Source organism: Montipora foliosa, chromosome 10 (genome assembly GCF_036669935.1).
Source record: "Montipora foliosa isolate CH-2021 chromosome 10, ASM3666993v2, whole genome shotgun sequence".
Lineage (NCBI taxonomy): Eukaryota > Metazoa > Cnidaria > Anthozoa > Scleractinia > Acroporidae > Montipora > Montipora foliosa.
Window position 1 is genome coordinate 4431862 of NC_090878.1, and position 27500 is coordinate 4459361.

General features: G+C 40.5%; 1 protein-coding gene across 1 annotated transcript in view; it reads right to left on the reverse strand.

Moving 5' to 3' along the window:
• Positions 1-27500, reverse strand: part of LOC137974234 (uncharacterized) — a 46286-nt gene that overhangs the window by 195 nt on the left and 18591 nt on the right. Inside the window, exons 19-41 of the mRNA XM_068821107.1 lie at positions 27198-27308; positions 24259-24329; positions 23427-23443; positions 20314-20412; positions 19777-19834; positions 19095-19242; positions 16764-16895; positions 15909-16067; positions 15568-15666; positions 14166-14291; positions 13491-13609; positions 13129-13385; positions 11809-11972; positions 10628-10864; positions 9993-10071; positions 9615-9757; positions 8943-9053; positions 6055-6124; positions 5710-5798; positions 4957-5286; positions 3724-3866; positions 3046-3145; positions 1-1692 (exon numbers count right to left, since the gene is read on the reverse strand). The exon at positions 1-1692 is cut by the window's left edge and continues 195 nt beyond it. Of these exons, the coding sequence (XP_068677208.1) occupies positions 1399-1692; positions 3046-3145; positions 3724-3866; positions 4957-5286; positions 5710-5798; positions 6055-6124; positions 8943-9053; positions 9615-9757; positions 9993-10071; positions 10628-10864; positions 11809-11972; positions 13129-13385; positions 13491-13609; positions 14166-14291; positions 15568-15666; positions 15909-16067; positions 16764-16895; positions 19095-19242; positions 19777-19834; positions 20314-20412; positions 23427-23443; positions 24259-24329; positions 27198-27308 (3156 nt within the window). The 3' untranslated portion in view covers positions 1-1398. The remainder of the gene's footprint in view (positions 1693-3045; positions 3146-3723; positions 3867-4956; positions 5287-5709; positions 5799-6054; positions 6125-8942; positions 9054-9614; positions 9758-9992; positions 10072-10627; positions 10865-11808; positions 11973-13128; positions 13386-13490; positions 13610-14165; positions 14292-15567; positions 15667-15908; positions 16068-16763; positions 16896-19094; positions 19243-19776; positions 19835-20313; positions 20413-23426; positions 23444-24258; positions 24330-27197; positions 27309-27500) is intronic.

Consider the following 27500-nt stretch of genomic DNA (forward strand, 5'->3'; position numbering starts at 1 on the left):
TCTACATGCTATTCTTATTCTCGTTACCTGGAGAAAGACCCGGAACAATGACACACCAGCCCTTTACCCCTTACAAAAGCGAGAAGGGAGAGGTGCGGTAGAGACTGGTTATGAAGTTGTCGCTCCGTAAACTTTCAACATATTCTCTACTTCTGAAATGACGGTTATCGACAATTTTTAATTTTCCCTGGATTGATTGTTATTGTCAATTTAGATTACTGTGTCCCAGGACTTGTGTTAGCAGATGAAAAGAAAAAACAGTAAAGGGAGCAACCCTGGCCAGGGTTCTATCTAGGATTTATCGTTTGGGGGAGAAGTCCCGAGTGGCCGAAGGCCACGAGCTTCCTAGGGGGGTCCGGGGGCATGCTCCCCAGGAAATTTTTTGAAATGAATATGCGCTGAGATGCAATCTGGTGCATTTTGAGACACAATTTTGAGAAATGTTACAGTAGCATTTTATTTTATTTTTTAGTCGTGATCACGTTCTGACAATGTTAAACTGAGCTCCGATATTTGCTAACGTGATCAGAAGAGTTACCCGACACGTCTAATCCCACAAATATTTATACATACTCGTTGACTTGTTTGTACGTGACTAAAATAAATAAACTCAACAACGGCACTTTCCCATTTCTTACCAATGCTCGTAACTACTGCAAAATTCTAGATAACTGTAAACCTGTAAATAAAAACTGACCGCGGTAGATGCGACTGTTAACTGACAATGCGTCTAATCGAGTGTGAAAAATACTGGTAAACAAATCATGGCAATTGATCTTTGGAAAATCTCCCTGATCAATTCAGGATCTAAATGTACTTTCCTTCTTTAATAAAGTTGAATTGAAATTGAATTGAATTACAAAGCCAGTTTGCGCTTCTTTACACTTTTGTAATGATCAACCACTGACCCCAGGACGTAATCTGACAACTGGTCAGGACCTCCGATGCAAATGCGCATGGTGTGTTTAAGTGCATCCGCACCGAGCCTACTGCGGAGCCTTGTTTTAATTAGCTTCATGGCGCTGAAGGAACGCTCAACAGTGGCTGTTGTCACCGGTAATACATTTACAATCGCAGCTACCTTTGCCAAGTTCATGTGCACTGATCTCGTTGCGTCTGGATGATTTTTCCGGTATAGTTACTTATATACTGTAATGATAACAATATTTTTGGGGGGGGGAAGCTGAGCATTTTGGGGGGAAAGCTTCTACCCCTCAAATACCCTAGATAGAACCCTGCTGGCCAGAACATTACGTACGCGGCGATTTGATGAGTGCTGCGTTTCTTCGTGGTCAGAAACCGTTCTCTTACCACTAAAAATGAACATTCCTATCTTCACGGCGGTGAAATGTTGCTTAACTATATCACATTACATTACACTTCTCCGTTTGGTTTAATTCAAAGCTTCGCATCAAAAGCGGTTGCACTCGATTGCTCACAAGTTCCATGGCAGGCGTCATTTGTTCCACTTCCGTTCGGGTCCACCTGCGCGCGGTGTCTAGTGGTTTGAACTGTTCTTTCAAGAGTGGAGCCATGACCAGTACCGCGTTTGTTGTAAGCGGGTTTCATTGCACTCATTTCAGTTTCTTCAGCTCCTAGGGTGCTAATGGCGGACTCGGCAGATGAACCCACGGCGCCCTGATTTTCAAATTTCAGAGAATGCGACGCGCCTGTCGTGTTTATTTCTTGAGCCTAAAAAACGGAATTACAGTCCATATCAAGAACGCAGTAAACGGATAATGCCGGATATATCAAGCAGAGTTATTTTCAAACCTAAAAGCGGTTATCGTGATTGACCACCATGAAAACTTACGTCGTTTCCAAGAGGATTATCTCTTCGAAAAATGAGGAGCAGAAAAAAATTCTGTGGGAAAGCGATTGCCTCGGCAACTGGTTTTGGATAGAGTCTACGTTGAGTTACTAAACTCGAGGTTTAACCAAGGTTGTTCGCAGAAACGTTTTACACAAATTTAGAGACTACTCGTGTTTTTTTCTTCTACCCCTCTAGTTCAGTACCGTTTGAAACGAACATCCCGGCCCATCTGGTAACGAAAAGGAAACGGGTGTGTGTGATTTACCGCCATTGATAACGTGCTGGGATTGCTTACTAGACCAGCGAACTTGTTTACTAATCTGGCACCAGACAAGAAAATGTTCGCCTTGGATTATAGTGACCCTACAACGGCGACGTCGACAAAAACGTCACTTCAAAATCTAACTCGTTTGCTCTATCAAGTCTTTGGCGATTATTCCATCCGTCGTTCACGTCCTACAATGTGGGCGAAGTATCCTAAAAATAAGTTGGTGCAAGCCGTTTCTGAGTAAAAAAGAGAATGAAAGATTGACATTTGTACGCTCGCGTTGTCGTCAAAACCTCAAATTTGGTGATTTCACGTCGTTGTTGTGCAGAGAACCGCAAGAATAAGAGCTGAAATGCGTGCCGTACAATTATTTTTCCTCTTTAACCAATGATATTGTTGTTTTGTGGCGTTCTCGTTGACGACCGCGCGCGTTGTAAATCTTTATTTCCCTAATACTTCAATTCACGAATGCACTAATGTCCAGAAATGCAGGAAGTTCTAGCCTATTCAATCAGCCTTTACACGTCTGAGTTTCAAAATGACCGAGGCTAATCTCGATTGATTCATTGGCCGTTTTTATATTCCAGACGCATAATTCAACTGGGACGAACTTGGGCAAACATCTTTTCTACGTCTGTGAAATTCGTCTAGTATAGACAGGCACAAGACGAATTATGCATCCGGACGAACTATCCATAGTGACTTCAGTTCGTCTTCGAAGACGCACTAAACTGGAAAGTTCGTCTAGAGGCATAAGACGTCTTATGCCCGTCTTTATTCGAGAGAAACTTAACAGAGGCAGAAAAAATGTTTGCCAAAGTTCGTCCCCGGCAGAGGGATTATTTTTTATGCGTCTTTTATAGTTCGTCCCGTCTATACACTAGACGAATAACACGGGAGACGCATAGTTCGTCTGGACGGAGTGTTCGTCTCTAGTATAAAAACGGCCTTTGGGTTGACTTACCACGGCTCCAGGCCCGGCAATGGAGAGTAGTACAGGAAGAAACAAAAGACCGTTAAATGAACCGATTAATATTAAGGCAACAAGGAGGTTAAAAAAGTATCTGCAAGAAAAAAAGAAATTGATGTTAGATAAGGGACTAGGAGAGTTAGTTTCTTTTACAAGCATGCGCGACAGCAAAGAATTTTACCCTGAAAGGTGTTATTCCTCATGGTTACTTATCGTAGTTCGGTGTATCGTTGCATGGCAGTCAAAATGTACGACTCGATTGCGATACAATCGTCACACCAACAATTACCACAACTCTAAGCAAAGAATTCATTTTCACTGACATCACTGACATCCTTATCATAAGAGAATTCATTGAAATTCCATCACTTGTCTTTTGGTCAATGTCAAGGTTTCGAGACCCTGTGCTATGTTATGAGATGACGAAAAGTTAGCCTTTTGCCGCAATCTCTATTCTTTTCGAGGGACGGTCGTCAAAGAGAAAACGTTCATTCTCCTTACAAGTACCATGGATTTCTTTGTTGGGTGTTCGTGACAATTTGATGTTGTATCAAGATCACACCTTAAGCTGATATTCTTTATTCTCAATACCTGTCTGACTGACATTTCATTGAAATCCTGGAAGTCAAATGGTTAATTAAAGCAGACAACACCTTCATACCCTAATCTTACCTGACAATAAATTGAAACGGAGAGCCAGCGAGCATCACGACACCAAGAAATGTGGAAATAGCACCATCGACGATGGGAGCAAAAACATGTTTCACAGAGCTTAGCATTCTTTCATTTCTATTTCCGGGGGTGTACAGGAAGGCCTACAGATGCATCACAAGTGAAATACAATTACACGGGTGCATGTTGCGTGGTTCGTCTCTTTTATTGTTTCAGTTTTCTAGAACACATTCCAAACACTTTTCTGGGCAAAAGTTCACGGCAAGTTAATGAATATAACTTGAGCCGTTGACACTCAGTGGGGTACTAAATCAAATTAAATCTTTTATTTAGCTCATTATGATATAAATAATTCATTAATTAACAATAAAGATTACGGTGCTAAAAGAAAAAAAAATGCAATTTGAGTTATGATGAGGCTAAATTATCCGGTAGGAATGTTGCCATTGCCCCACACGATCTTATTAAGTCGCTTTTGTTTATGCACGTTTATCAACTGCTAAAACGAACAGTTAAAAAATGAAAGGAACTCCTACCCTGAAATCTTTGATTTTCATTTGTCCGCTTACAACTAACATAAAAATTTGGTTTTATCAACGGAGTTGATGATGTAAATTGACCACCGTACAGGGATTCTAAAACCTGACGTTTCGAGCGTTAGCCCTTCGTCAGAACGAATCGAGGAATTATGAGTTGTGCGTAGTTTTTATAGTAGAGTAGGAGCTACGCTATTGGTGGTAACATGGCTACGTGAAAAATAGGAATACATTAGAATGAAAAGCGTTCGTTAATACCGTGAGGATTAAGGGTGCCGATTTGGAATATGAATTTTTGTTCCAGATTCTTGCGGCTTTCCCACGTATCTAGACGTAGGGAAAGGTCGCAGATAGCCATGTGTTGTTTGGAGTGGTTAGGAAGATTAAAATGACGAGCGACTGGCTTAGATGCATCCTTGTCATTCTCAGTTCTCAACATCGCGAAGGTGTTCGCGGAATCGGTCACCTAGTCGTCTACCTGTCTAGCCAATGTATAATTTATTACATAACGTGCAGGTTATGCAATAAATGACATTTGCGGAGGTACATGTGAAACGATGGGTGATCTTAACAGCTAACATATTTTGTCCTTTTATTTTGAGAATTCACGAGCAACAGCGAGAACTTTGAACCCTTATAATTTTTGCAATCGGAAGCAAAGACTCGTTAATCAAGACTACTGATTTATAGGACTTACCATGCACATGTGAACGGTAAACTCCACACCTACACCAACAGAGAGAATGAGTGTGACCGCGGGTACAGCACTGAGTTGAATGCCAACCAATCCCATGAAGCCATAGAGCTCGACTGTGATCATCGTTAAGGTAAAAACAATTACTGCAGCAGCCCAGATATTAAATAACATAGCGGACACGACCACAAAGCTGACTCCCAGAGAAATGCCAATTGCCAGCAAGATTTGCTCCCTTAGGCCGATATATTGCTCCCAGAATGTAAACGGCACTCCGCTGGGGTAGTTTGGAAGACCATCAGCTGAGAACTTGTCACATATCGCCCGTACGTTCTGTAAGAAATAACACGTTGATGACATATTTGATTGCGATGAAGACGATTTGCCATAAATTTAAAGGGCTAAAGCTTAAAGCCGCAGCTTTTCAATATCAACCTTATCAACCAGTTGATATCAATGGGATAAAAAGCTCCACTTACAATACTAAAGGGGTCTTTAACACACGCACCATACGCCATAAATAAAGGTAGGAACGTAGCCCTGAATTCTCACAAAGATGGGGATAGGGCGCCAGGCAGAGTGAATTTGGATTGGCTAACCGAACAACACTGCAATCATCCGTGGTTGAAAAACCCCAGTTAGCGATGGGTGACGACAATCCTAAATCCCCAGGCAGTACTCGGGGCTAAGATTATAAAATAGGCATAAATGGCGATATAAATGCATTATTGAGTGACATCAGGATTTTATATCTACCTTGATCAGCGAGACAAAATCTTTGGTTTCTCTGAGGCCAATGACATTAAGGTTCATCTTCGCGAACGTGATCGGTTTTGCAGTCGGCACTAAGATAAAAACGGATACAAAAAAGTCAAAAGTAATCAGCTGTCCATTTGGGGGGGGGGGGGGGGTGGGAATGGCATGTACTGGGCAAACAGAAAGGAACTGTATTAAAGTGCCTAGTCGTCCCTGTAAACCGAAACCAACAATCGACAACACAAACAAAGTCACTACAGTTCCGCCAGTTGAATACAAATTTAAGAGGTTCAGTCCCAACTACGTAGCACAAGAACTCAGCCCTTGGAGAACTTTTAATAATACCTTGCATCGCTGCATTGTCTTGTGGAGTTCTGATGTTCGTCCAGTCCTGAGTCTCTGGTCGTATTTCGGCCTATAAAATTCAAGCAAAGAAACGTCATCGTACAACCACGAGCCAGTTTCTCGAAATACTTTGGGGCCCTGAAGATCCATTTGTACACCTACGATCTGCACATTGTAAAAAGCTTCACTTAGATATTTAGAAGCCGAGAAAAAAAGCGAAATAGCTGCCGAGTTTAATACCTTGAAAAGACTTCCATTAGAAGATGCAGAAGAAATTCCGGCAACCAAATTCTGGCAACCATCGCCGGAAAGAGTTCGGGTGGCTTTATGGGCTTTAGTCAAAAAAGCTGGAGAATTATTACTGGGGAGGAAAAGATGTATTTCTTCTCTGGTACACAAAAATATCCGGAAAAAATCCAAACTGGCAATGTGTGGCATTCTTGGAATAGTAATACACCTTATTCCAAAATGGCCGCCATTTTAGCATTGTTTTGTTTCCATGCAAAGCCCTTTTCACGGTTAGTTTTTCTCATTTGCATTACAATGTAATGTAACGTGGATGCGAGGCAATTCCGGGTTAAAACCACAAAATAGCCTGAAATTGCCTCACATAAATGCTAGATTTTATTGTAATGCAAATGAGAAAAACTAACCGTGAAAAGGGCTATTGGCCCTTATGGCCTCGCTTTCAAACGTAAAGTTGAAAAGAATATTTAACCTTGAACGAGGCCATAAGGGCTAATTTGCATGCAAACAAAAAAATACTGAAATGGACGCCATTTTGGAATAAGGTGTATAGCACATGAAGAAAAAAATGTATATTTTGAAGTGCGGGTTTTAGACAAAATGGGGAAGTGTCCTCGCACTTACCAGGACAATTTAAGCCATTGTCTCTAATTTTAGCATAGACACCCAAAAAAATCGCAGAGCTTATGGGTTCGAATCCTGTTGGAGCCACCTGAATTTTTCAAGTGTCTATAATTAGAGACGCTTTCTTAAATTGACCAGTTATAAGTACAGGGATCACTTCTCCATTTAGTAATAACACACTTCGACAAGTTCTGTCGAGTCTTCTTTAGCATGTTCAACTCCTGCAAAGGAGCTTCCGGGTTTTTCCGAGAATCCCCGAGTCACCATCGGAAAAAAATATATCACACCATGATATTCAAGTACCCAGGCAACGATCATCACCATCTCCTCCATTTCAATAGCGAGAATGTACCTGCATTTCGACAATTCCAGTCCTATCAGTATTCTCTACTTTCTCAAATCCCACGATACACCTCTTTTACACCCCCCTCAACCCCCCCCCCCCCCGCCCTCTCCAACTCCGCCCCCAAAAATTGCGTAATCATTGTTTGCAATTTCTCCTGGAACTTGAAGATGTCCCAAGAGAAATCAAAAATGCCTATGCAATTTTTTTTTTTTTTTGGGGGGGGGGGGGGGGGGGCGAAGGGGGGTAAAAGAGGTGTATTATGGAATTTGAGAAAGTAGAGAATGGTGCGACAATAGGTCAATCTATTTTTGGACTACCTTTGCCACAAAACAACAAAGACAGTTTCGGTTCGGTGACGCCATGACAAGTTAGTTCACTGTGTTTGGTCATCGGGCTCCTGCGGGAGTCTCATTGGCAGGAAATTCAATCTAAAAATAAATCGGTCTGTGACAGGAATATATGGAACTGCTCGCTCCTACTAATGGGCTCCTGACCGATTTCAATATATTAAAATTCAGTCCTAAGCAAAAGGTATCATCTCAAGGTTCTGGGAATACATATAAGGATTTGTATGAGAGAAAATATCCTGCAAGGGTTGGTCAAGACAACGTGAACATAGGCGTTGTTGCTTGCAATATTTCGGCTGGCCAACACCAGCCTTCTTCAGGTTTATTGAATGGATAAATGCTAGTAACAAGATCTTTATATTTACCGGAAATGACATAAAAATGCTACGTGATGTGTTATAAAAACGGAAATGCATAAAAAAGGAGAGAGAATAATACATGATAACAAGATGAAAAAACAAAAGAAAATTAAAAGGTAGCTAAACTAAATTACATTTCATCTCTTCTGTTAAGGCCTGCAGGCTCCAGTGTTTTTCCTCTGTGTATGAGGAATGCCTCACGGGCCTTTCTGATGGAGTCACGACTAGTGTGTAGTTGTTCAAGCGGTATAAGGATCATGTGATCCTCCGCGTGACCACTGGTCAGGAAGTGTCGTGAAACCGCAGTGGGGGTATAACTACAAAAGGGGCTTATAATAGGTCTCCTATGTTCATTAAAGCGGTCTTTAAGACGACGTTTGGTCTCTCCGATGTACTGAAGATTACATTTAGTGCACTGAATCATTTGTATGACTTTATTCCCCAGAGCCTCGACATGATGCCTTGCGTTTAAGACTGAATTTTAATATATCGAAAGTGGGTTATTGTCACCTGAGCCTACAACAGTTTGATGGCCTGACACACACGAGACTCCTACAGCTCAGTGATAAAGCATTCGAACTAGTAAGGGTATAGGTTCGACTCCTGGGGTCAGTACGCAGCTACTACAACAACTCTTGGGATTAGTTCAGAAAACAATGGACACAAAGAACGATGCAAAAGAAACAATGAATGCTAACTCTAAAAACAACAGAGCTGTGCCCTAAAAAGATCCAATGAAATTAGACGTTGTAAAGAGCTGCGTCCTATCTCGAATCCTGTTAAGAGTTCTGCGAATTTTTCCCGACGTTTCCCCGAAGTATCATCGATAAATACAGCTGTTGACTCATATACTGGGACTGGGGTTAATATTTACCACCTCTATCACTACTATGACCAAGAAGGGTTGTTCTCATGCATAAATTTGGTAGCTTCATGTACATCAACCTCCAAAAATTTGATTCTTACTTGTGAAAATGCATACCCCAAGACATCCCTATCAATCCATACAGTGAGCGCTTTATAGAATAATTCAGGTCGAATTATTCCATCATCGCTGACAAGGGTAAAATTTCGAACCTATAAAATAGAGAAAGAAACTATAACTTAGTTACTCTAAATACACTCTCCAACGAAAAGGTTAATTACATACACACATACTTCATCAACCACTCCCCACAGGGGCTTTTTAGGACCGAAGAGATATATCAATGTTACAACAGGACAGAACAACCACTCTAAGAATCCCAGAAAGTACGGCCGAGAAGATGAACTAGGGACTACAGTGTAACAGGATCAAATTTAGCCAGTAGTTAGAATGGGTCTTTCAACCCGGAATGTTTCGGATCTCAAGGCAAACGCCTTGACTACTCGGCCACGCTGCCTCTTTAAAAGTTTGGTTACATATGGACTGATCATAGTAGCAACTTGAGTATTTTCGAAGAAGGACAACAAAAATCCAGACTCTTGTGCAACTTAATGCTAAAACAATAAATTGTGTCCATGTTGATCAAAGCGATCGAAATGTAAATCGCCGGGGCTGCTTCGCGGTTTTGTAAATAGCCATCAACATTCACCTTGACTTTGTTAAAATGGACGTCAATTACCCTGAAGACAACGCTATAAAACACTATATCTGACCTTTGATTTGTCAATCGTGCCTCCATTGCCCGCCTGGGAGAGTAGTTTGAAGCCAATTATACCATTGTCTGAGGCGTTCTCATACCAGCCTGAGTATGTTATGCCGTTATTGGCCCAATCTTGATTAAACGCTGATTGGATATCTAAACAATAAATCGGGACCAACAATACATATCAGTCTGCTAATAATGAAAATTGAGAGAGACGTGAAGCTCCTAGTTTGGTCACATCTTGATAAAGTATACGTAAGGGCGAGTGTAATTCTTTGTTGATGATCACTGGCAGCCTATGTGCAAGTCATCAAAAGTGGCAAGTAAATGACATTTTTAAGACGGTGATGCATTAGTTCAGAACTGGCCATGTCTCTTTTCTCCCTACCTTCTAACCACTCTCGAAAGAACATCATCCAGAACTTGGGGATTTCGACTGAGTCGGGAATTCGAATAACATTTGGAATCTATTGAGAAGGAAACAAAAAGCCGGTCGACCTCTATGTTATCGTTTTAGCTTAACTTGGTTCAAATGCTTAAATAATACAAAAGGAGGAGAGAAAAAACCGCCCTGGTCCCAGAACCAAATGCCTATATTCCGTGTCCGTTTTTTATGGCTCATGTTAGCATCTGCAATCTAATCTGATTGGTTCATTGTATTAGAGCAGTTTTCAATTGAGTGTCGAAAGTAATTAGATAATAAGTTTGGTTTATGATTACTTCACTCAGTGATTGGTTCAAAGTTCTTGTAACATTTTGTCAACCAATCAGAAGTGAAACAAAAAACCAATCGTGGCTCGCGCGTACACATTTTCCCGCGCTTTGTGTCGGCTACGTGTAATTACTTCGAGTTTTGATTGGTTTACTGGATGGATTGTCTTCGACCTTTTTGATTGGCCAAAGTAATTACTTTGGTTTTGGTTTTACGACACTCAATTGAAAACTGCTCTATCCACATCTGTCTACATTCGCTACTTGCACATCTTTTGCCAATTTATTGAAAAAAAGTCCACATTGACTTACCTCTTTAAAAGCGTTATGGTAGGAATAGAGTTTACTCTGTTGATTTGGGTAATCGAAGTCGTCTTCGGTGACAAGGGCCATTGGATAAAACGAAAAATACTTAAACTGTGCTTCCACAAATTGGTGGGCTATGCTTCCTTGTGGCACAACCTCTGTGAGTTCCAAGCCGTCCTCAACCTGAAATGCGCCGTAAATTCCAGCAGCCAGAAGGCCGCTGAAAAGAACTAACACAACCAGCTATGAAAGAAAACACAATTGTTTATGACAAAAAAGATATCTAAAAATACCGTCTCAACGAGACTGGCAGGACCCTTCCCAATATACTCTAAAGTCTTCTGGGCCTATAGAGTATATTACAGGGCACCACAGAAAGTGTATTCTCCCTAGTTATTATTTAAGGACGGTGCCTACTAATTCAAGGGTATTTTTGCCCCGGTTTATGATTATGCAGGAAATGTGGATCTTAACAAGTGTTATTGAAATCCAAAAAGAAAATTGGGGGTAACCACGCATTTTTCAAAGATAATCAATGAATAATATTTGTAAAAATCATTAAAGTACAAAGCAACGTATGGCGTTCTTTCCCAAATTGAAGCTTAATTATCCCTAAAAAATGCATGATTACCCCCAATTTTCTTTTTGGATACCAAGAGTACTTACTAAGATCTACTTTCTCAGGATAGTTTTAAACCGCGCAAAAATATCACTGTATTGGAAAGTATCACCGATAGGAAACTTGAATATCTCGAGATGCGCAGAACGTATGCGCAATAACAATAGTAGGCACCGTCCTTAAATGGTCATCACAGACAAGACCACAGGAAAGTACTGCTTAGACTGGAGTTTTTATTGCAATGGTCACGCTTTAGGACTTCATACACAGAGTCAAAAAGAGTTAACTTGAAGAGGTGTATGTTCCGCGCATGACTCGGGCATACTCGAAAGAAATCATCAGTCGGAGTGCTTCTGAACATGCCTTCCTATTACTAGTTCGGATGCTCAATCACTGAGCTGCAAGAGACTCGTGGAAGCTGAGTTTTTTAATGAGCAAGGTTTTGGTGAAATACGTCCGACAAAAAAGCAACTTGACAGCTTAATAAACATTACTATTGAGTGCGACTTTTACCACAGAGTAAATTTAGCTAGTTGAGGTTCAGCTAGCTGCATAATTAAAGACTGACCTTGACTGGGGTTTGTTGCAAGGCGGGTCCATAATACGTTGCGGCGAAATACTCTAGAGATAATCGACTGCATGAGATGTCGTTTACTTGACTGTTCCCCTTTGGATTGGTGCTATTCTTCGGAAGAGCAGTTATCTGCATGGTGTTGACATCTACATGATTACCTGTGTTTGAGACAATCTCTAGTCGAGTTACACAACATTTATTGTACACTGAAAAGAACATGGCGCTTCTGATTGGTCAATGACGAATGCATAAATAGGTTATAAAGTGCAAAGAGGTTATAGAGTGTAATAGCGAAGTTGCTGTGGAAAGTGCGATGGAGTAATTTCAGTTGTGGAGTATATAATAAATAAAAAATCGTATGAACTTGCTCGTGCATTTTGTGATTTATGGTCACTCGTGATGTTTTGAAAGTTCTGTGAGAACTTTCAAAACATCACTCGTGTCCCATAAATCACGAAATGAACTCGCATTCATACGATTCCTATGCAAATATAATCATCATCGACATCAGCTTATAATAGCAAGGCTGCCTGTGAATATATCCCAGGGGCCCGTTTCTCGAAAGTCCCGAAAACCCATTTGTGAAACTGCCAACCGCTTGTTCTGGAAAGTCGATCTTTTATCATACTTTTAAGGTAACAAAAAGAAAAAGCACTGTGAAGTTTGACGACTTAGATCCTCTTCGTTTACGAGATACCAACGGAATTGTGACACCCAAAAATGGCCCGTTAAGTTTCGGGACTTTCGAGAAACGGGACCCAGTACCGTAAAGGGAAGAGGCACTGTTCCCGAGAAAAGATGCCTTGCTGAACGGATTTTATCATCGTCATCATCATCTTGAATCATGGTTATATTCTTATTCTACCAGGTAATACTGAACAGCTTTAGATGCATGCTTGCATGTCTTCTATTGAGATGCATTTATTATTTATCAATTCTCCTCAAGAGCCCATGGCTCGAAGCCTACTACTTTCACCTCTCTTTAAAGTTATCGTTTTGTCTGACTGTCTATATTTGTAACAGCTTTCCCGTGAAGTATCGTGTTTCTCTGCCAGTCAACACACGTTGTCTCCTTTTACGTCCGTTTGCAAAGTTAAAACTGAAGAATATTAATCTGAAAATAACCAGGTATAAGAGAACAATCACTCAAGTAAGGGGGGGGGGGGGAGGGGACCAGTTTTTTGGACCTTCTATATGAACTCCTGTTTTCCGACATTTTTGAAAATCTTCTGAGATGAGAAACATAAATCGAAAACTCTGACATATTTTGCCTAGAAATACGATGAAGTCATGGAATTGTTAAGCATTGCTTACCTGCCACACTACTTTGACTGCTATAAGTTCCCTTGGATTGCTTTTCATCGTTACTTAAGTATTCATTCACGAGAACATCGGCGACGGATGATTCGGACTTGTCATTCGCTAGAACTGACATTACTATTGTTTGAGTTGGTGTTACTGTGACCTGATTACTTGACAGTTCAGTTTTACTAGACGCGCTGCTTTGTCTGTTTGGCGTTGAAAGGTCATCTGCTGATAAGACTTGGACCGGTCTTACAACCTCTTTCGACCTGTTGATAATGGAAAGAAGATTTACAAAACTGGGCAGCTACTGGATGAAAACGAGGACAAAAAGAAATTCGGAGATGTCAAAGGGAAAAGTGAGAGGACATGACCTTTTCAAACAACATAGGATGTCGTATCTTTCAATTTTTCTCCTTCGTATATCCAGTGAGATCATGGCAGGGAAGATGATTATGACTCCAATAAAATTGAAGATGACAACAACAGCGGCCTGAAACCAGAAAACGAAAGGCAACTACAAATGAAAGAAATGTGTATTTGAAGTGCAGGTTATAGACGAAAGCTAAGAGTGATCCTCACTCTTATCCTGATCTGGGAAAAATTAGCCCAACAAATTAAGCGTGGCTTCATAGCTCAGTTGGTTGAGCATTGAACTGGCATCGCAGAGGTCAATGGGTTCGAATCCCCTTGTGGCCACCTGAATTTTTCAGATGTCTATAAGAGACAATTGCTTAAATTGTCCAGTTAAGTGTGAGGGTCATTTCTATCTTTCCTTTAAAAGGCAAACAGTTCAGCAATGGGAGCTGTGTACCCAGACATGTCCGAGATTGGAACCAAGACGATTTTGATAAAACTTGACCCTTCTGATACTGGACCAGCCATTTCAATATCCGAATTCGTCTTTAACATTCGACCAGCATTTTTTTACATTCGGCCTGCACATTCAGGCCTTCAAATTGTCTTTTCCAACATTGCCCCGCCTATTTCCAAATTCAACGGGCTCTTACCAACATTGACGCCCTACATTCTTATAGTGTGTTTTTTACCTGTATCGCAAAATATCTTAAGGCCGGTATGGGTATCAGAGAAGCCATAAAGAACGCCAACATGTTGTTAAACGACGTAAGGAACACACTGACACCAGTGGTCCCGACACACACACCGACCTCTTCCTGTAAAACATCGTAGACAAAGTGTTAGCACCATAAATTTGCCTTAGATAATTGTGTCCATATCAGTACGCGGCAAGAATCTATTCCAGAAAAGTTAAAAGGCTCTCCCAGGATGGCCGGGGAGGGGGGCAAGGCGGGAGGGTCCTTGGTCCTTGTTGTCTTGTTCCCTTTAAAAATTTGATTGTGCTCCCTTGTTACCAAAACTGCTGGTACTTCCAAACTTGTTCTCAGATTTTTAATCCCTAAAATGGTTTATGTGCCCTAGTTCCCTAAGATATTCTGTCTTTGTTCCCCTAATCCCCAGTTCGAATTAGCCATGTTCTCTTGTAGTCTTGTTCCCCCACCTCGCTCACACAAGTTTAACTTGCGCCGGTTGACTCCACTAATATCCACAACATAAGCTAACATACCCACATTTAATCTTGTAGCCCAGTCGTTAAGGCAACGGTCATCTTACGCGAAGGTTGTGGGTTCAGATCCCATATTAGTATTTTTCTTTTTTCCCTGTGGGTCCATTTCCATGACAAGGACCAATTAAAATATATTACGCGTCGGTCTCAGCCTTTTAAGGGCTTTACAAACTATGAGAGAGATTTTACTTCCCGTTTAGGTGAAACAGCAAACGGCAGTCTGGTACTTGTCATAAAAGAATGAGAATTACTTTGTTCTAACTTTTCCCTCTTTTGAGAAGTTGCGTGAAATCTCTAAATAACAAGCGAGAAAATGACCTGAAATCAAACAAGTTTGTTTGCCGGATTTTCGGGAAAATCCAGATTTCAGCCTGACGTTTGCCGCTTGCCGTTAACGCGATGCTAAATTTCTCAATTAGAGTGGTTTTCAATCGAGTGTTATGAAGCAAATACCAACGTAATTACTTCGACCAATCACAGCAGGTGCAAACAGCACAATGAACCAATCCAAATTCATAGCAATTCCATGGAACTTTGCTCAAACCGCGGGAAAAATCGCGTGTGCAAGTCGCGATTGGTTTTGGTTTTCTTTTTCATTGGTTCATAAACTGGCGCGAGATTTTAAACCAATCACCGAGCGTAGCAATTGCAATCGCGTAATTACTTTCGACAGTCATTTGAAAACTACTCTAACTCGTAAAATGTCTCACATACCGTAGATCCTTCTAAGTCTGTGATGGCAGGCAAAACTTTCTAGTTTTTAGCTTTTGTAAAATGAGCCACTGTTAATAATGATTATATTTTATTCATTTCTATCGTGCCAACTACATTAAAATATGATCGCCGGTGCGTGCAAAGACACACACCTTATTTCGAAGATCTCTCCTATAAGTTGCAGAGGAATACGAGTGAGCCAAGAGAAACATGTCATCCACACCCAAGCCTAACGCGAGGAAAGGAAGTACCTGGTGGAATCAAAGGTCAGCAATTACGATCCTGACGTTCGGGAAGCATTCGGATTTTTGTCAATGATAAGTACATACTGGGGTGAAAATTCACCATGCCCATCAATTTTTAGCCACTCTATCACACAACCATTCCATCAATTAAAGACCAATTAAAATGTAAACAACATGTTCGAGTCCCCTCCATGGCCAGCTCGTTAGGAGTTCTTTCATGAAACAGCGTTGGCTACCAACATTGATACCTGGGTCGAGGCAGCGTTAAATGATATGCCAACAAGTGCGCAGAATCCTAACCCAGCAGCCACTGAGAGCGTCACAAGTAAAACTCCAGCAAACCCAAGAGAACCGTGGGAATGGACTGCATTACACCAGCGCTTCAAGGACAATCCTGCGTAGATGAGCTGCAACGAGACAATGAAAATGAAACTACCATCAACAAACAATGCACAAGACATCCTCAAGTCCGAAAAATAATCTAATGGTTTAAATGGAATAATTTTTGCTCCCTCTGGCAATGGATTCGTTAAGAAAATGAGCCACATGCCATAATGCATCGTTCATCTTATTACACAAAAATACTTAAACGTTTGTGACTGGATAAAATCACTCTTTCACTCTTTAAAGAATGAAACTGAAAGGAACCTTAAAGTCTTCTAACTACTTTGCTCTCTGCTTTACTAATTAACGGTGCGTTCTTTCGGCCTTATTCTGGAATAAGAATGTAAAGGTTTTCTTCTAAAAATCATGGAAAAACTTTGTTGCTATTGGAATATTTCCCTCAAAAGATCTACAAGAAATATCGTAGTTAAGTCACTTCCGCAGAAAAATCTAACGCTTATTTCGTTTATTTTAGCTGGGTTAATCGAACACACCCTGAATCTGTCGGTGTAATCCTAAAGTGTACCAATAAAATGACAGCTACTGAGCAGTACTTTCCTGTAGTGCTGTTTATTATGCTGTGTTGTGCAAGGTGATTGTATCTTTTGAGTCTGTGGGTGAAATTGTAAAGTGTGGCCATTCAAATGAAAGCTACTGAGCAGTACTTTCCTGTGGAAAATGGGAACAATCTGAGTCAAAAGAAAAAGCAATATCTTTACCATAAGAATGTATCCAATAGCGATTCGCGTTACACTCGTTTGTGAGAACTCTTGAAGGAGGTCTGTAACAGAGGCTGAATCAAATGCCATGATGCTAAACTCGTCTTGGTTATTAACATCCTTATTAATTTCCTTGCAACAAAAGAACAGTAAACACGAATTCAATGAAACCATGCAGAGTACAGTTCCTTGATTCCTCACTGTGTTATTAAAAAAATAAAATAAAATAATAATAATAATAATAATAATAATAATAATAATAGTGCAGCTTTCAAATGAGTCTCGAAAATAATTAGCAAATTTCTTTGGTTTATGATTACTTCACTCAATGATTGGTTCAAAGTTCTCGCACCACTTTTTCAACCAATCAGAAGAGAAACCAAAATCAATCGTGGCTAACGCGTGCACATTTTCCCGCGCTTTGTGTCGGCTACGTGTAATTACTTCGAGTTTTGATTGGTTTACTGGATTGTCTCCGTCCTTTTTGATTGACCAAAGTAATTACTTTATTTTTGGTTTTACGACACTCGATTGAAACTCGCTCTAATAAGAAGAGAAGCTTAGGTGGCACTTTGAGACGTTATTGCGCTTACTCCTAAAAACAAGTGATGCTGAAGCAGGGCTCGAAATTAACGAAAAAATCCAGTCGCAATTTGCGGCAAGATACGAAAATTTTGTCGCAAGGGACCAGTTCACGCTCTTGAGTGCATCATGGGAAATTAGGGCAACATGGCGGGAAATTTAAAGGTTTATATGGAAATTCAAAGTAAAATAAACTGTACAAGACTCCACTTTAAAGACTTTCACCTTCATAAACCAAACAAATACGTTCAAGTTCACAACTGAGATAAACTGGACTTGGTATCTATTCTTTGGAATTCCAAAATATTGCTTTTCTTTTCTCCATACATTCTCTGCAATTTGTGCCTTTGGAATTACAGGAAATGTATGGCAGAAACTTTGTTTAATAAAGTAATTTCTATAATAGCCATTCTCTCCAACTTTATTCTGCCGCACCTTTGAATAAATATGTTTTGTTTTGGAAAATAAATACCCAAAATTGCATATCATGAATACTCTTCATCGTTTTAAACTTCCACGAAAACCTTTGAATTTCTCTCCATCTTGCCGTGATTACCCATGATGCACTCAAGAGCGTGAACTCGTCTATTTCGCAATTGTTTTAGTCGCAAAATGAAAAGAAGCAGCAAAGTGGCAATTGCTAATGCGCCGATCAGCTCGAGACTTCAACATCCACCCCCCCCCCCCCCGGCCAAAATGGTGTTCAATTGCCCTACCCTATCGTCGGATTTGTCTGTCAAACCCTACGAAACAACCGTCGTCGGCTCTTGTTGTCTTTAAGAAACCTTGTGTATAGACATGCCGACATATGTTTCGTGACCCTTTATATATATGATCGATGATGCCGTTTTTAGCAGACTTAGCTACTACAAAAACACAGCTTCAATATTAAAACTATTAAAAGTGATTTGATGTTTAAGTAATTAAGTCGGACAATGTCAATAAGCAAGTGTAAGCTGCTTTAACTCTGAAACAGGGTACTGTATGCTTATCAACAACAGAGCCTAGAGCGTTTACGAATGCATGTATTTTAAATTGTTTAGTGTCGGTTGATTACCTCTAAAAGAAACGTACAGCTTTAACAATGAAATAGGGGTGTGAAAAACCTACCATATTGCATTCACTCTATAGTATGACAAAGACGAATTATGCGGCCTTTCTTTGAAGACAAATTTTGAAGACCTTTTTGAGTAAGCCAATCGCCCACAAATGCTATATCTCTTCCTTTAAACTCTTCCATCTCGTCCAAACAAGCGTTTAAAGCTGTTAGCGACTTCGGCGCCCGACAAAAAAAAAATCATTTAACCCTGACACTTCCGGTTCAATTTTCCCCACCCAGGCAAAGGTCAAATTCCCCACCCCGACCCGCGGGAAGGCCTTACCCGTCAAATGCCCGGGGTTTGCTCGGGGGGGTGGGGGACGTTGAACTTTCGATTTGATCGGCGCATAACCTTTTTGTTTTGAAAGAGGGAAGGTGAAAACAAGTCGCAATAGCACTGTATTGTTCGCAATTTCGAGCCCTGTGAAGTTGGGAGAAGGGCAAGAGGACACTTAATGGCGGTGATCAAAAGAGACGTGCATCTCATTACATCCATTTTTTACGCTCCAAGTTCAGGCACCAGACACAACAAAGCAACCATCAGTTTGGAGAAATTGTATTTAACAAGGCATCGTTTTCGGTATTTATTCCTTCTTTATGTCATCTGTGTCTTCTGGTACTGTCCTATACGTTTTCCGTTTAATCTTTACCTCTGTAAAACTTCTCTGCCAAGCTTCCAGTACTTTTCGCGCGGAATCGATGTTCCAATCCACGGTTAAGTCCTGCGATTTATCAGCCCATCGCTTGTGCAAATCTTGAGGACCGGACAAAACGAGAATAGTCTGCAATGCTTTTGCACTGTAAAACAAAGAGAAACAATCGCTTTGTTGCGTTGTCCTTAACCAAATGGTCATCAGGCATCGTCATAATGTTCTTAATCATTAACACACTGATACATTATTTCCTGGAAAATGCCTCCTGAAGAATCAGAAACGTCTTGGTTTGAGAAAGTTCCCCACACAATGGGGCCTGGTCATCATCATCGTAATCAGCCAAGCTCATATCTTGAGCCGTGCTTCCCCTGTTGCAACCTTGAATAGTTTCTTCCGATTGAAGCTGTTTTGAATTGTTTACGACACTATAATTTGTCGATTACACCATTTCGCAGTGTTGCCAGTATAATTTAATCTTCGGCGCCCTCTCGTGTTCTTGCCATAAACTTTTCACCTCAGAATTTTTTTGGTTAATTGATAGTCGAGTGCTCTAGTTTACAAGGTAAAGAACGCAAAGTAATCTTTAGTCTGCTACTACCATTTAGGACTTTGCCCTTGATACACTGTATTAAAGACTCCGAAAGAATCAATCTACTGTGCAGAAATTCGCTATCCTCACCTTGACAATGTTCCATTTGTTGCTTTCTTTGTTCCACCGACAACTACTCCTCGGCCCACTCCATTAATTCAGTTGCAAACCCCTTACATCCTCCAGTGAGTTCTATGCCAACGTTAGGAGGCTGGAATACATCAATAATTTACTTGGATAAATGCAAACCGAAATATAATGGTCGTAATACTTAATCGCTGGTTTAATAGCTCAATTTTTAAGGGGGAGGGAGTGGGAGGTGGTGGTGGAGAAGAAGGGGATTGCCCTCCTTTCCTTTCCGGAACTTGATACTCAGACTACTGGTCCACTATTAATGCTCCATCGAATAACTTAATGTCGTGTTTCGATATCAGACGTGTTTCTTGACAGGAGGTAGAAATTGGCAACTTAACGAGTTGGTGTCGAGCTGCTCGAACGGTTTTGTTTAAGATATGACTTCGGAGTGGTGTGTGTGTGGGGGGGGGGGGGGTTAATATGACTTCGTGTGTGGGGGGGAAGGGGGTTAAGATGCCCATAGAGCGACGTTTAAGCACTAAAATGCCTTACCTGTCCCGATTTTGAAGGCGAGTTTGGAGCTGTAGTCGGGCAATCGAGTTCCGTTGGTCAAGACACGGCCTGTTTTGATATCCGTCTGTAATTCCAAGCCTGTAAAAATCCAGTACAGTAAGTAAATAAATAGAAACGAAAAAGCTCTTTGATCTCGGTAAGCTGATGGCGAGTATCGAGTAATTAACACTTGATTCTTCTTTAAGTTTGTTTGAATTTAAGCACAACATGAGTTAACTCGTTGACTAAGATACAACTTGATGCTCTTACTTCTACCTCCGCAGCACACACTAAAATCTTCGTATTCCTTAAAACGTTCTAGTTCCGATAAGTTTGAGCCCATTATGTTACATACGCTGTTTGTAGCCTAATGCATCTTGTTCAATCATAACTACTTGTTAACCGGTTAATACGGCAAGGCCTCAGTGAGAGATTCTCCTGTAAAATTGAACGTTTGAGGTTTAAGAACTTGTTTTAACATATGGCTTTATTAAGTTAACCTCAAATGAAGCGATCACTTAACTCTATCATGTTGAACCAAAGTTCAAAAGAACCAACCTCGTATTTGGTCAAAAAAATGTATTTCTTTTCGAGACAAAATATAACAAGTTGGCAAGGCGAATGTGCGTCCGCCATTCGCACAGAATCCACGTGCGAATGACTACAGAGAGTTCCATTTTTGTGTTACAAACTACCCACCATTAATTTTTGATTCGCCAATCACTCGGAATTCGGCTCATGGGCATTATGAGTGGACAGGCATCTGGAAGCAGCGGAGCAGGTCAGTTCGATTTCGGATCCCAATGACAACATTTTCCAACTGAGTAAATAGTGAACAAGGAATTCAGTTTGCATAATTTCCGCAAGGATGAAAGACAAACCGTTTAATCCTTTATTTGCACTACGCTTTTCTAACAACAACACACAACAAATAATATATTTTCCCACCGCACGTAAATAGAGAATCATGAAAAAAAAAAAAAAATAAGCAGAAATAATAATAATAATAATAATAATAATAATAATAATAATAATAAGCAAGGTACACTGTTCCCTAGAAAAAAACTAAAAAGCTAACCTAGCTTGGAGGAAAAATAAAGAACTAAGTATAATAAAGGGGAAAAATAATGGGGAAAAGTGATTCGCCTCGTTCATATTTCATATTTTAGTTTTAAGTTGAAGGTGCTAAACAGTCGACCAATTTTCTTGGAGCTGATAAGTTGTTCAACAAACTTCGCGTTGGGTAGCAATTTAAACTGTTTTTTCAAAACTCTCTGTTGTGATATATACGTTTCACGCTGTTAATTTCATTTATTTACTATTTTTTATTGCTCATGACATCAGGTGGAGGCGCCTTAAGGTGGCAAGTTGGCAAACATCTTCATCTTGACGGCCTCATTTCATCCCAAGGAAAGAGCGGAAGTGGTCATTCTGGGGGAGGTAGTGGGGGCAGTGTTCTCGTTGAGACAACTAATATTACTGGGCATGGTGAGATTAATGTAAATGGAGGAGGAAGTAGTAATCATGGCGGAGCGGGAGCTGGTGGCAGGATTGGTGTTCACGTTGATTTCCAGAATAATTTTTGGTGGTATGTTATTAATAGACCTTTTTCGCTTGTACATTTTGTTTTCCCAATAATGCAAATCATTTGATAATACTCAGGAGGATTTGGTCCTTTGTTTTGCTCATTAAAAGAGCGCATGCAAGCATGAATATGTCTGCATGCACTCTTTTTAATGAACAAAACAAAGGACCAAACCTCATGAGTATTATCACATGATCTGTATTGGGAAAACAAAATGTACAAGCGAAAAAGGTCTATTGTTTCTACTATTTTCATAGACTAAGGGGCTGAATTCATATATGGCTGTCCATCAATTATTTTTTTGTCCTTGTGCTGAGAGGCCAACCAGCTTCGTTTCCGTGGACAAAATACAAAAAAAAAAAAAGTTGCCTTAGAGCGAGGCCAGTTGGTCTCATTAGCACGGAGACAAAAGAATACTTCTTTGATCGCCATTTATGTATTGTTTTAAAAAAAAGGAGCAGCAGTGTTTTGACCCGATAAAACACTTGCTGCGAGTTTTTTGAACGGCTTTAAAAACATTCCCCCAAAAGCGTCTCCCTCGGGAGTCCGAACAAAGGTTCAAAATGTGATAGGTAGATATCAGCATACAAGAAAAAAACAAGCAGGGTCTCATTACTACTCTTTATATAAAGAATTCTAATGAGGAGTGTTTTACCGGGTTTAAATCTCATGCACGTGACGTTTTATCGATGTTTTGAATTATAATCGAATTAAATATGAAATGGATTCACATCAACTAATTGCAGTCCCTGATTATAACTGGATTATAATTACTTCAAACAACCTCAAAGGGGTTGTTTGAAGTAATTACAAGGCGTAATTGAACAGAATGGCGAGCACGTGGTGGTATGAGCAGACGAAACTTCTAATCGCTTTATGGAGCGAAGGTTTGGATTTGTCTTCTTCTATTCTCGGAAGCTATCCTTGGTTCTCTTCTCGCCTCAAGCACATGATGGTGATGATAATCGTGGCAGCCACGCGATACGGCGCCATTTTGTCTCACACTGCGAGGTTACCCTGCGTATTGTATTTGAATTTTCGCAGATGTGAACAGAACCATAATGAATAAAATTGAATTAGCCTGATATATACTTCAGTTGATCATAATCAACGTTGAGTGTGTGCCTAATTTTCATAAGAAAAATTTTCATACTTTAACTCGTTTTGAAGGTGAGGCGGACGTGAACTTGGAAAGGCCTATTAGATGCAAGTCGATTGTTGCTCATAATTCGTGTCTTGGAATACAGACAATTGACGTCACAAAGTGTCCTCTAACTCTGCTCCTCCAGGATACTTAAATAGCTGCATTTACCCTTGCATAAAATATAAACTTTTACCGTATCAGTATTGCTACAAATAGGTAGCAAATGCTTAGACTTTGGGCTATGTCACGTTATTGAAGGGTGTTTCGGGAAAATCTTTAGTTAATCACGAGTTTTAAAACCACTCGAAAATGGTAATGTGGAATTCCTGTACTGATAAAATTATCGTTACACCACAAACGGGATGATTCTGAGCAAAAAACTACCTTTATCCAGGCGATTTCTCATAATGTGAGAGAATATTTAACACATATTAAATGAAAGGTGTTACAAATTGAACCCACTGGAACTCGGAAGGGGAAGGGTAACTCTGTGGGTTCAATTGTAACACCTTTCACTTAATATGTGATTTCTCATAAACTTGAAAAACGTCGGTCCAACTTTTTTCAAAAGCTCCACTTACAATACTAAAGGGGTCTTTCACCACACGCACCATACGCCATAAATAAAGGTAGGAACGTAGCCTGAATTCTCACAAAGATGGGGATTAGGGAGCCAGGGCAGAGTGAATTGGGAATTGGCTCACCGAACAAACACTGCAATCATCCGTGGTTGAAAAACACCAGTTAGCGATGGGTGACGACAATCCTAAATCCCCAGGCAGTACTCGGGGCTACGATTATAAAATAGGCATAAATGGCGATATAATTGCCTTATTGAGTGACATAAGGATTTTATATCTACCTTGGATCAGCGGAGACAAAATCTTTGGTTGCTCTGAGGCCAATGACATTAAGGTTCATCTTCGCGAACGTGATCGGTTTTGCAGGCGGCACTAAGATAAAAACGGATACAAAAAAGTCAAAAGTAATCAGCTGTCCATTTGGGGGGGGGGGGGGGTGGGAATGGCATGTACTGGGCAAAACAGAAAGGGAACTGTATTAAAGTGCCTAGTCGTCCCTGTAAACCGAAAAACCAAACAAATCGACAACACAACCAAAAGTCACTACAGTTCCGCCAGTTGAATACAAATTTAAGAGGTTCAGTCCCAACTACGCTAGCACAAGAACTCAGCCCTTGGAGAACTTTTAATAATACCTTGCATCGCTGCATGGTCTTGTGGAGTTCTGATGTTCGTCCATGTACTGAGTCTCTGGTCGTATTTCGGCCTATAAAATTTCAAGCAAAGAAACGTCATACGTACAACCACGAGCCAGTTTCTCGAAATACTTTGGGGCCCTGAAGATCCATTTGTACACCTACGATCTGAACATGCTAAAAAGCTTCACTTAGATATTAGAAGCCGAGAAAAAAAGCGAAATAGCTGCCGAGTTTAAGACCTTGAAAAGACTTCCATTAGAAGATGCAGAAGAAATTACGGCAACCAAATTCTGAAACCATCGCCGGAAAGAGTTCGGGTGGCTTTATGGGCTTTAGTCAAAAAAGCTGCGAAGAATTATTACTGGGGAGGAAAAGATGTATTTCTTCTCTGGTAACAAAAAATATCCGGACAAAATCCAAACTGGCAATGTGTGGCATTCTTGGAATAGTAATACACCTTATTCCAAAATGGCCGCCATATTTCGCACTGTTTGTTTACATGCAAAGCCCCTTTTCACGGTTAGTTTTTCTCATTTGGCATTACAATGTAATGTAACGTGGATGCGAGGCAATTCCGGGTTAAAACCACAAAATAGCCTGAAATTGCCTCACATAAATGCTAGATTTTTATTGTAATGCAAATGAGAAAAAACTAACCGTGAAAAAGGGCTATTGGCCATTATGGCCTCCGCTTTCAAACGTCAAGTGAAAAGGAATATTTAACCTTGAAACGAGGCCATAGGGCTAATTTGCATGCAAAACAAAAAAATACTGAAATGGACGCCATTTTGGAATAAGGTGTATAGCACATGAAGAAAAAAAATGTATATTTTGAAGTGCGGGTTTTAGACAAAATGGGGAAGTGTCATCGCACTTACCAGGACAATGTAAGCCATTGTCTCTAATTTTAAGCATAGACACCCAAAAATCGCAGAGCTTATGGGTTCGAATCCTGTTGGGAGCCACCTGAAATTTTTCAAGTGTCTATAATTAGAGACGCTTTCTTAAAATTGACCAGTTATAAGTTACAGGGATCACTTCTACATTTAGTAAATAACACACTTCGAACACGGGTTTTCTGTCGAGTCTGCTTTAGCATGTTCAACTCCTGACCAAAGGAGCTTCCGGGTTTTTCCGAGAATAACCGAGTCACCATCGGAAAAAAATATATCACACCATGATATTCAAGTACCCAGGCAACGATCATCACAATCTCCTCCATTTCACTCGCGAGAATGTACCTGCATGCGACAATTCCAGTCCTATCAGTATTCTCTACTTTCTCAAATACCACGATACACCTCTTTTACACCCCCATCAAACCCCCCACCCCCCCGCCCTCTCCAACTCCGCCCCAAAAATTGCGTAATTCATTCTTTGCAATTTCTCCTGGAACTTGAAGATGTCAAGGAGAATATCAAAAAATGCCTATGCAATTTTCTTTTTTTGGGGGGGGGGGGGGGCGGGCGAAGGGGGGTAAAAGAGGTGTATTCTGGGAATTGAGAAAGTAGAGAATGGTGCGGACAATAGTGTCAATCTATTTTTGGACTACCTTTGCCACAAAACACAAAGAAGACAGTTTCGGTCCCCCCCCCCCCCCCCCGGTGACGCCATGACAAGTTAGTGTCCACCTGTGTTTGGTCCTCGGCTCCTGCGGGAGTCTCATTGGCAGGAAATTCCAAATCGTAAAAATAAATCGGTCTGTGACAGGAATAGTATGGAACTGCTCTCGCTCCTACTAATGGCTCCTGACCGATTTCAATATATCTAAAATTCAGTCCTAAGCAAAAGGTATCATCTCAGGTTCGGGAAATACATATAAGGATTTGTATGAGAGAACAATATCCTGCAAGGGTTGGTCAAAGACAAACGTGGAACATAGGCGTTTGTGTTGCTTGCAATATTTCGGCTGGCCAACACCAGCCTTCTTCAGGTTTATTGAATGGATAAATGCTAGTAACAAGATCTTTATATTTACCGGAAATGACATAAAAATGCTACGTGATGTGTTATAAAAACGGAAATGCATAAAAAGGAGAGAGAATAATACATGATAACAAGATGAAAAAAACAAAAGAAAATTAAAGGTAGCTAAACTAAATTACATTTCATCTCTTCTGTTAAGGCCTGCAGGCTCCAGTGTTTTCCTCTGTGTATGAGGAATGCCTCACGGGCCTTTCTGATGGAGTCACGACTAGTGTGTAGTTGTTAAAGCGGTATAAGCGATCAGGTGATCCTCCGCGTGACCACTGGTCAGGAAGTGTCGTGAAACCGCACGTGGGGGTATGACTACAAAAGGGGCTTATAATAGGTCTCCTATGTTCATTAAAGCGGTCTTTAAGACGACGTTTGGTCTCTCCGATGTACTGAAATTACATTTAGTGCACTGAATCATTTGTATGACTTTATTCCCCAGAGCCTCGACATGATGCCTTGCGTTTAAGACTGAATTTTAATATATCGAAAGTGGGTTATTGTCACCTGAGCCTACAACAGTTTGATGGCCTGACACACACGAGACTCCTACAGCTCAGTGATAAAGCATTCGAACTAGTGAAGGGTATAGTTTCGACTCCTGGGGTCAGTACGCAGCTACTACAACAACTCTTGGGATTAGTTCAGAAAACAATGGACACAAAGAACGATGCAAAAGAAACAATGAATGCTAACTCTAAAAACAACAGAGCTGTGCCCTAAAAAGATCCAATGAAATTAGACGTTGTAAAGAGCTGCGTCCTATCTCGAATCCTGTTAAGAGTTCTGCGAATTTTTCCCGACGTTTCCCCGAAGTATCATCGATAAATACAGCTGTTGACTCATATACTGGGACTGGGGTTAATATTTACCACCTCTATCACTACTATGACCAAGAGGGTTGTTCTCATGCATAAATTTGGTAGCTTCATGTACATCAACCTCCAAAATTTGATTCTTACTTGTGAAAATGCATACCCCAAGACATCCCTATCAATCCATACAGTGAGCGCTTTATAGAATAATTCAGGTCGAATTATTCCATCATCGCTGACAAGGGTAAAATTTCGAACCTATAAAATAGAGAAAGAAACTATAACTTAGTTACTCTAAATACACTCTCCAACGAAAAGGTTAATTACATACACACATACTTCATCAACCACTCCCCACAGGGGCTTTTTAGGACCGAAGAGATATATCAATGTTACAACAGGACAGAACAACCACTCTAAGAATCCCAGAAAGTACGGCCGAGAAGATGA